This window comes from Penaeus chinensis, chromosome 12 (genome assembly GCF_019202785.1).
Source record: "Penaeus chinensis breed Huanghai No. 1 chromosome 12, ASM1920278v2, whole genome shotgun sequence".
NCBI lineage: Eukaryota > Metazoa > Arthropoda > Malacostraca > Decapoda > Penaeidae > Penaeus > Penaeus chinensis.
In genome coordinates, this window is record NC_061830.1 from 37,921,432 (window position 1) to 37,931,431 (window position 10,000).

The 10,000-nt window shown below is 45.3% G+C and overlaps 1 protein-coding gene across 1 annotated transcript in view; it reads right to left on the reverse strand.

Moving 5' to 3' along the window:
* The window catches only part of LOC125031027, a 12,334-nt gene extending 2,812 nt beyond the window's left edge, over nt 1–9,522 (reverse strand). Inside the window, exons 1-2 of the mRNA XM_047621445.1 lie at nt 9,481–9,522; nt 9,303–9,367 (exon numbers count right to left, since the gene is read on the reverse strand). Of these exons, the coding sequence (XP_047477401.1) occupies nt 9,303–9,367; nt 9,481–9,522 (107 nt within the window). The remainder of the gene's footprint in view (nt 1–9,302; nt 9,368–9,480) is intronic.
* Nucleotides 9,523–10,000: the final 478 nt, after the last annotated feature.

The window sequence follows — 10,000 nt, forward strand, 5'->3', positions numbered from 1 at the left end:
GAAGAGTTGGAGGAGAGAGGGAGGACGGAGAAGAGAATGAAGAAGAGGAAGAGACGGAGGGAAGGAAGAGAGAAGAAGAAGTAAAGGAGAAGAGAGAGAGAAGAAAAGGGGCGGAGAAGAGGAGAGAAAGTGAGGATGAGAAGAGAGAAAGATGAGAGAGAGAGAGGAGAGCGAAGTGGAGAGCGGTTAGGAGTTAGAGTTTAGGATTGAGGAGGAGAGCGGTGAAGGAGAGAAGAGAAGGGAAAGCCGAGAGAGAGAAAGAGAGGGGAGAGAGGGGGAGAAGAGAAGAAGAGAAGAAGAGAAGAGAGAAAAAGGGGGGACAGAGGAAAGAAGAGAGAAAAGAGGGAGGGAGGGAGGGAAAAGAGAGAGAGGAGAAGAGTGAGAGAAGAGAGAGAGAAAGAGAAAGAGAAAGGAGAAAGGAAAGAGAAAGAGGAGAGAAAGAGGAATGAGAGTAGAAAGAGCGAGTCAGAGAGAGACAGGAGTGAAAGAGGGAGACACTGAGAGACAGAGTGAGGAAAGATGGGAAGAGGGAGGGACAAACGAGGAGAGAGAGAGTGAGAGAGAAGTGATGAGAGGAGACGAGAGAGAAGAAAGAGAAAGGAGGAGGAAGAGGAGACGACCCGGGAGAGAGAGAGTGAGTGATCGACGAGAGAGAAGAGAGAGCGACGAGACTGGGATGAGAGAGAGAGAGTGAGAGAAGAGAGAGAAAGAGAAAGAGAGAGAAAAGGAAAAAAAAAAAAAATCGTCTAGCCTACTATCCAACTAATATTCCTAAAAATAGTTCCATTACAGATTATCCTTAGAGATTGGTTCAAGGGATCAGACAGTAACAGACAATATGAACTTAAATACAGATCGGATCAAATGCCTTCTCTGTTCAATGTTTAATTTTGCCTGTACGTGTATTTGTGTGAGGGTGTGTGGGCTTGTGTGTGTGAGTTTTGTGTTTAGTGTCTGCTGTGCGGTGCTTGTGTGCGTGATTTTCTTGCGCTTCTGAAACGTTGAAGGAGTGGATATTTGGCTACGTCGTTTTCATTCATTGCTGAGAGGTATATAAAAGCGAGTGCCGTCCTGTTAAGATGGTATGCACGAAGAGTATATGCATGTATGTATGTGGGAATGTATGTATGCAGGAATGTATGTATGGTTGGATGGATGTTTGTACGTCATATGTATGCTGATGCTATGTGTGTATGTATTGTATGTATGTTTTGTATGTAGTTTGTATGTATGTATGGTATGTGTACACACACTCACTCACCACACATCTCATAACACACACACCACACACAAACACACACACACACTACACACACACACACACACTCACACACAACACACCACACACACACACACACACACACCACACAACACACACACACACACAACAAACACACACCACACTCACAAACACACCACATTATGATGTCCTGTGTGTGCATATATAGTATATATATATATATTATTATCTATATATATATATATATCTATATTACATATATGATAGTCATACCCATTAATATATATATATTATTATATATTTAATTCTTTATACATATTATATGATTAAATATTGTATATATATGATATATTTAGAAATATAAATATTATATACATATATATGATTTATATGGTGTATGTTCACATATATTATATATAAACTATATATTGATATATATTTTATATATATATATTTATATACTATATATATTACTATATATATATCTTTCATAAATATATATATTTGACATATATATAGATTCATATATATATATACTATACTATATTATATATAATATATATATATAAATGTTGAATATATTATATGTATATTGATATATATATATACTTTATAATATTTAATATGTATGTATATATGGATATGTTATATATATGATATCGATGTGTATCATTTATACTTATATATTATACATATATATAAATATATATATATATATATATATATTTTATACTTCTCATATATATTTTGTTATGTATATATATAATAAGTATGTACAATATATTTTGTCTTATATTATAAAAAAAAAAAAAAAAAATATATATATATACTACTATATAGTTTTAAATATATGTATGTACAATATTATATATATTATTATATATATATATATATTATATATATATATATATATATTACACAGATAGACTATTAAGTGTGTGTGTGTGTAATATATATATAATTATTTATATATATATATTATATATATATATTTTACACACACAGTCTATTAAAATATTTATACGTCGTCTGTGTGTGCATATATAAATATAACACATACTACCCACCCAAATTCATCAAAACCGTACCAACGACCATAAAGTGCGAACAGAAATAAGTGGGACTTTTCACAACTGTTCGTCCGCGGAAACGAAGAGGTCAAGTGCGGCGGCTGGCAAAGCTTGCATCGAGAGGTTATTGTGGTTAACGGTAACACGGGGTTCTGTGAAGGGAGAGGGAAGAGTCGCGAGAGAGAGCGACGAGGAGGAAGAAAAGATGCGAGGGGGAGGGAGGGACTGGGAGGGAGCGGAAGGGAGAGAGTGGCGAAAGAGGAAGGAGGAATGAGATGGAGTGAAGGAGAAAGAGATGGGAGGGTGGAGTGGAAGGGAGGAGGAGGGAGGGAAGGGAGGGAGGGAGGGAGGGAGGAGGGAGGGCGCGGCGAGGGATGTAGAGAGAGAGAAAGAGAGCGGGGGAGAGAGAGATAGAGAGGAGAGAGAGGAGTCTGAGATGGATTGAGAGACGACCGAGGAGAGAGAGAAATTGAAGAGAGCACGAGAGAGAGGATTGCCTGATAGGAGAGAGAGAGGGGAGAGATCGAGAGAGATTTGGAGAAGAGAGAGAGAGAGAGAGATGAGAGAAGAGATAGAGAGAGAGAGAGAGGATAAGAGAGAGAATGAGAAGGATATGAGAGAGAGAGAGACAGAGACGAGGATGGAGGAGACGAGAGCGAGAGAGAGAGGAGAGGGGAGAGACGAGAGAGTACAGGAGACCGAAGGAGGAGACGAGGAGAAGAGATGAGGAGAGAGGAGGAGGAGGACGAGAGGAGAGAGAGAGAGAGAGTGAGAGGAGAGACGTGAGAGAGAAGGGACGAGGAGTGAATGAGAATGAGAGATGAAGGTCAGAGAGGGACAGAGAGGGAGAGGTTGGAAAAGATGGTGGGTAGGAGGAGATGGAGAGGGGACGAGAGCGACGTGAGCGAGTGGAGGGACTGAGAGACGTAATGAGAGATAGGTAAGGGCTATTGGGAGCGAAAGGGGGAGCACAGTAAGAGAGATGGAAGACGAGAAAGGAAAGGGAATAGGAGAGGGAGGAGGACGGGTGATAGATGAGAGAGAAGATAGGAGAAGACTGAGTGGGAGTGACTGGTGGGGGGGGGGGGGGCTTTATCTATGGGAGATGGAATAGGGCAGATGTGAGACAGATCAAAGGGTGGTGGAGGGGACAGAAGCCAGCAGACAGACAGACAGGGACAGAAGCCCGGACAGACAGACAGACAGGCAGGCAGGCAGGACAGACAGACTGACAGACAGTACAGACAGACTGGCAGACAGGCAGACAGACAAGCAGGCAGGGACAGGCAGAGACAGGCAGACAGACAGAGGACAGGACAGAAAGAACAGAGAGTCCCAGACCGGCCAGACAGACAAGCAGCAGAAGGCAGACAGACGGCACGAGACAGACAGAACAGACAGACACAGACAGACAGACAGACAGGCAGGCAGACAAGCAAGACAGACAGACAGACGGAGAAATGGCACACAGACTCAGACAAGGCAGGGCACCAGTACAGGCCAGAACAGGCAGACAGACAGACAGACAGACAGGACAGACGACAGACAGAAGATCAGACAAGACAGACCAGAAAAGGACAGAAGACAGACCGGCCAGACAAGAAGACAGATCAGACAGACAGACAGGCAGGCAGGGAGAGAGGAGAGAGAGGAGAGGACAGGAGAGGAGAGCGGATGAGGATGCGAGTGGTGTGAAGAGGGAGAGAGATTGAGGAGAGATGAGACGACAGGGAGAGGAGAGATGAGTGAGGGGGACTGAGAGGGAGAGGTGGAAGAGGGCGACATTGAGAGAAGAGACGGAGAGGAGGAGAGAGAAAGGTGAGGGGGGAGAGGGGGAGAAGGGAGAGGGGAGTGAGAGAAGATGAGGGAGGGAGAGGGATGGAGGGATGGGCGTGTTGGAGACAAGCGCAGAAGGATGGAGGAGAGAGGACAGAGAGAGAGAGACAGAGAGAGAGAGACAGACAGACAGACATACAGACAGACAGAGAGAGACAGACAGACAGACAGAAAAAGAGACAGACAGACAGACAGACAGAGAAAGAGGCTAAGAAAGAGAAAGAGAGAGAGAGAGTGAGATTTTAACGCACGTTACTTGTCCCAGTTAGCGATAATGTGAAAAGGTCAATGTTTCACTTAAGCAGTTCACGAATACCAACAAAAAAGCTTCGTATCACTTCGTATAAAGCCATCTCGAGTTGAAGACAAGACTATCACACAATGCATGACCTTGTTGGGAGAATATCATATGCATATGGATGACCTTACCTCATTCAAACGATTGTCACATGATCTCTAAGGCATTGCGGTACTTAGGCTATGGTTGGTTGAGCACGCTTTTGCCCCGAAGGCAACTGGGATGCCGAAACTCTTTCTGTCCGTTTTTCCTTCGGCCTCGGGTCTCCGTCTGTAAGTTTTTTTCTCGTTCTCTTATCTCTCTCTCTCTCTCTCTCTCTTGTTCTGACTGTCTGTTCTGTCTGTTTCTGTCTGTCTGTCTGTCTGTCTGTGTCTGTTCTTGTCTCTCTCTCTCTTTCTCTCTCTCTAGCTCTCTTCTCTCTCTCTCTCTCTCCCCTATACTCCCACTCCCCTCTCTCCTCTTTTCTTCTTTCTCTCTCTCTTCTTTTTTCTCTCTCTCTTTCCCTCCTCTCTGCTCCTCTCTCTCCCCCTTTCTCTCTCCCTCTATCTCCTCGCCTTCACTCTCTCTCCCTTGCTTCCCTCTCTCTCTCTCCATCTCTTCTCCCTTTCTATTCCCTCTCTCTCCTACTCTCCTATTCGACCGTATAAGTAAAAAGACAATACATATTACAAGAAGAAGTAAGAAAAAGAAGATGATACAAATTCTATAGAAGAAGGAAAAAGGAAGATGGTGTTGATCGGTGATGACGATAAGAGAGGTCCGAAAATTCGAAGCAAAGGGAGGGAAAGTCAAGAAATGGAGAATGATGATGCTCGAGCAGACGAAGACCGTGGGAGAGGAGGCTTGGATGAGCAGGTGTGGCGCGCGCGTGGAGTAAGGACCACATTTCGGGCGCGCGGTTTATCTGCCGGGATGTGGAAGGAAGGAGAGGAGGGAGAGGGAGGAGAGAGAGGAGGAGGAGGAGGAGGAGGAGGGAGGAGGAGGTGGTGGAGGAGGAGGGAGGAGGGAAGGAGGGGGAGCGAGGAGGAGGGTAAGGGGGAGAAGGGAGGTGAAGGGGGAGGGGTAGGAGGAGGTAAAAAAGGGGGGAGGACGAGGAGGGGAGGAGGTATAAAAGCGGGAGAGGAGGAGGAGGAGGATAAAGGGGGGAGTGAGGGGTACACGGGGAGGGGGGGAGGAGGAGGCGGGGAGGTGGAGGGAGGAGGAGGAGGGGAGTATGAGGGAGGAGGCGGGGCACGGAAGGAGGTAGGTAAACGAGGAGGGAAGGAGGAGGAGGAGGAGGAGGAGGAGGGGAGGAGGAGGAGGAGGTGGAGGAGGAGGAGGCGGGAGGAGGGAGGCGGGTGGTAAAAACGAGGAGGAGGAGGAGTAGGATCGGAGGTGAGGAGGAGGAGGAGGTGGAGGAGGAGGCGGAGGAGGAGGAGGAGGCAGGAGGCGGAGGAGGCGGGGAGGAGGGTTAAACGAGGAGGAGGATGAGAGGGGAAGAGGAGGAGGAGGGGAGGGGAGGAGGAGGAGGAGGAGGAGAGGAGGAGGAGGGAGGAGGAGGCGGCGGAGGAGTAAACGTGGAGGAGGAGGAGGAGGGGAGCAAGAACAAGAACAGAACAGAACAAGAACAAGAGCAAGAGCGAGAGCAAGGGAGCAAAGAGCAAGAGCAAGAGCAAGAGCAAGAGCAAGAGCAGGGAAGCATCAAGACAACACATCAAATGAATCAAGACAAAAGACTCCCTAACCCCCCAACCCCCAAGCACGCCCCACCCCCCCCAAGAGCCATCCCAAGCCAGTACGCAACACAACCCACCGCCCCACTCACCCTAACGCAACCCACCACCCACAAGCAAGAAAGAGCCTCCACCTAAGACATCAAACCACCAAAACTTAAACTCCAAGGCCAGATTACAACAACTACCAACATACATGAGCAATTCAACTCTCCCCAAACAAAGACCACAAACACCCCCAAGCTAAAGCTTGAACTACCAACCCCCCCTCCACAACAAGACACACCAAGCCAAACCACATCAAGAAGCAAGACCAAAGAACACCAAGCCAACCACACACCTAAGACCCACAAAGTAAGTAACAAAGCATCACCCCCCCACAAGAGCAAGAACCCCCAAGCCCAACAAGAGCAGGAGCCAAAGAGCAAGAGCAAGAGCAAGAGCAAGAGCAAGAGGAGAGGAAGAGGAAGAGAGGAAAGAGGAAGAGGAGTGGAAAGAGGAGGAGGAAGCGGAAGAGGAGGAAGGTTGAAGATAAGGAAGAGAAGAAACGAAGAAGGCTGAAAGATGGAGGAGGAGGAGGAGAGAGGTCAAGGAGAAGATCGCGCGGGTTGCCGTTATACCATGCTGTCGGCAGCTCCCTCGATGCTCCCCTACCCCCCCCCTTCCTCCCACTTCTCCCCCTCTCCCCCCTCCCGCGCCGCTGGTTCGCCTCCTCTTCTCCTTAGTGGTGTGTGTGTGTGTGTGTGTCGTGGTGTGTGCGTGTGCGTGGAGGTGGCGTTGTGTCGTAGTGCGTGTGCGGTGCGCTGCGTGTGTGTGTGTGTGTGTGTGTGTGAGCGTGGAGTGCGGTGCGTTGGTGGTGTGTGCGTGTGCGTCTACGTGTAGTGCGTGTGCGTGGTGTGGTTGCGTGGTGTATATATGATGTGCCTGTGTGTAATATGATAAAGCAGGGAACTCTAAAGAAAAAATAACAATCTGAAAGTGAAAAAACACAAACGTTATCGTTGCATCTAATTTTACGAAATTCATAATGATCTCGATAAAAGTAACTAGGATGGTTGGTAAAAGGACTTTCGTTTTCCCAAATTTACCCCAAAGAGAGAGAAAAAGGAATAAGAAAAAAGAAAAAAAACACGACGGTAGCAACAAGTTCAGGCAATGGTTGTTGAACACGAAGATTACCATTGCAAAAGCATCGAAAACCAGCAGACGGAAGTCTTCTCCTTATCTCGCTTTTATTTTAATTTTTGTTATTATCATTCTCTTCTATCTTTTTTTCTCATTTCCTTCTTCCTCTCTCTCATCCCACTGCCCCTTCTCTTTCTCTCATTTTCCTCTCTTCCTCTCTTTCATTTTCTTTTTTCTTCTCTCTCATCTTTCACATCCTCTTTCATTCCCCTTTTCCTTCGATGTCTTCTATCATCCCAATCCATCTTTATCCTTCTTCATTTCATCTGTCTTCTTCTTCTCTCTCTTCTCTCTCTTCCTCACCTTCGATTTCTCTCATCTCCCTCAATTTCGCCCTTTCTTCCCAGAATCAGCTGATCACTCCCCCCCCCCCTCCCCTTCTTCTCTCCCCTATTTTTCAGTCATTTGTTTCCATCAAGTGCATGCCATCTTTCCTAAATCATGCATGACTGACATAACATACGTCAGGACATCGTTAGTTTATTTATATTTTCTTTTTTTTTTTTTTATTCTCTTCTTCTTTATGCGACATTTTCATGGTGTCAATGCCTCATTGCCTGTTGTGTCAAAGTATTTACGTTACTACTTTTCATTCTTTCCACCTTCTCTCGCTCTCTCTCTCTCTCATACTCTCTCTCTTCTCTCTCTCTTCTCTCTCTTCTCTCCTCTCTCTCTCTCTCTCTCTCTTCTCAGAAGACAGATAGACAGACAGAGACAGATACAAACAGACAAACACACTTACACAGAAATAAAAATATAGACGTAGAAGGAGGGGAAACAAACAAACGGAGAGACAGAGAGAAAGAGACAAAGACAAACCAAACAAGGCAAGCAGGGAAACGCACAAGCACAAGTCACGCGACATTCTTTCACACAGGCGTGACCCAAATCTCAGCCATCACCGAATGACATGTTAAGTCGAAAATGCTGTCACTCTCTCTGCTATCTTCACCTCTATGCCAAGTGGTGCGTAACGGTCATGGGTGAGACGATGCAAGTAGAGTGAGAATATGATTTAAAAGATGAAATTGGGGAAAGGAGTGGATTAGTGATCTGTCCCATATGTCTATCAATATATCTATCCATTTGAATTTCTTCCTCTCTCTCTAAAGATTACACATTACCATACATACATACATACATACATACATACATACCTACTATACATACATGCAACCATGCATACATACATACATACCTAATACTTACTTAAATACATAAACATTCTCATATCTATTGGATACATTGCTATACATGCATACATGCATACATGCATCATGATACATCATAAATACAATACATGCATACACAAACATACATACATTTACTACATATATACATACCTAATACATACATACATACCATACATTACATAATACTTACATTACATACATACATACATAAATCTCCTCCTTTCTCCTTTTTTCTCTCTCTCTCCCTCCCCCTCTCTTCCTCCTCTTCTCTCTCTCCCTCTCCCTCTCTCTCTTCCTCCCCTCTTCTCTCTCTCTCTCTCTCCTTTTCTGCACTCTTTTTCACTTTTCTTCTTTCTTTCTTTTCTTACATGTTACGTAACTGTTTTTTTGTTATTGTTATCTTCTTTGTTTTTTTTTTGCCTCATGCAACCCCCATGTTTGTTACTTTAATTTTTTTTTATCTTAATTCTTCTATCTATCTATCTATTATCTATCTATCTATATGTCTTTTACGACATATTTTCATATGTATAAAACACACACACACACACACACACACCACACACACACACACACCACACACACACACACACCCCCCTCACACACACAAAATTATAATGTTGCGTGCGCGCGTAAGTATGTATGTATGAATACAAACGGGCACAAAACCCCACCCGCAATATCATGTTGGGCACAAGGGGCGGAAAAAAGACGACTTGGGCTTTCCACCGCAGAGGCACCAGAGAGCCAAATCGCCGGCGTACTTACTCCTCGAGGGTGACGTATTCGTGTCCGTCCACGGGGTTTCCCTTTTTTTCCCGTTTTTTGTTCCCCTTCCAGAGCGGGGGGCTTCATGCCGTGGGGGGGGGTCGGTGGCGGGGGGGGGCGCGGGTTTTCTCGCTGCCCCGGGGTTTTTTTTTCCAGGGGCCCAAAAAAGGCGTTTTACAGGGTACCCACCGTGGGCGGGCACGGGCGCGGAGGCGCCCATGTTCGGGGAGTCGGTTATTGGTTTGGGGGTCCTCGTACCGGCTCGCGGTCGTACTTTTAGTACTGGTACTGCGGACGACAAGCCATTTTTTAGGACAGCAAGGTCAGTAGTATGAGATATATATACAGAAATATGTGTGTGTGTGTGTGTGTGTGTGTGTGTGTGTTGTGGGGTGTGTGTGTTTGTGTGTGGTTTTGGGGTGTGCGCGTGTATGGTATGGGGTGCGTAATGTATATGTATGTATAGTAGAGGTAGGGGTATAGGTTTGTGTGTGCGTGCTTATGTATATGTATGCAGGTGTATATATAGCCACACCACAACATACAAGATACAGTTTTAAGATATCAATTTCAATATCATTAAAGTCAAAATCAAATAACTTTTCGGATCGCACCTCAGAACTTACTCTCTTCATAGCCCTCTGCAACCCTTCATAGACCTTAGGAGCCCTTCATAGTCCTTTTTTTTTTAAAGCCCC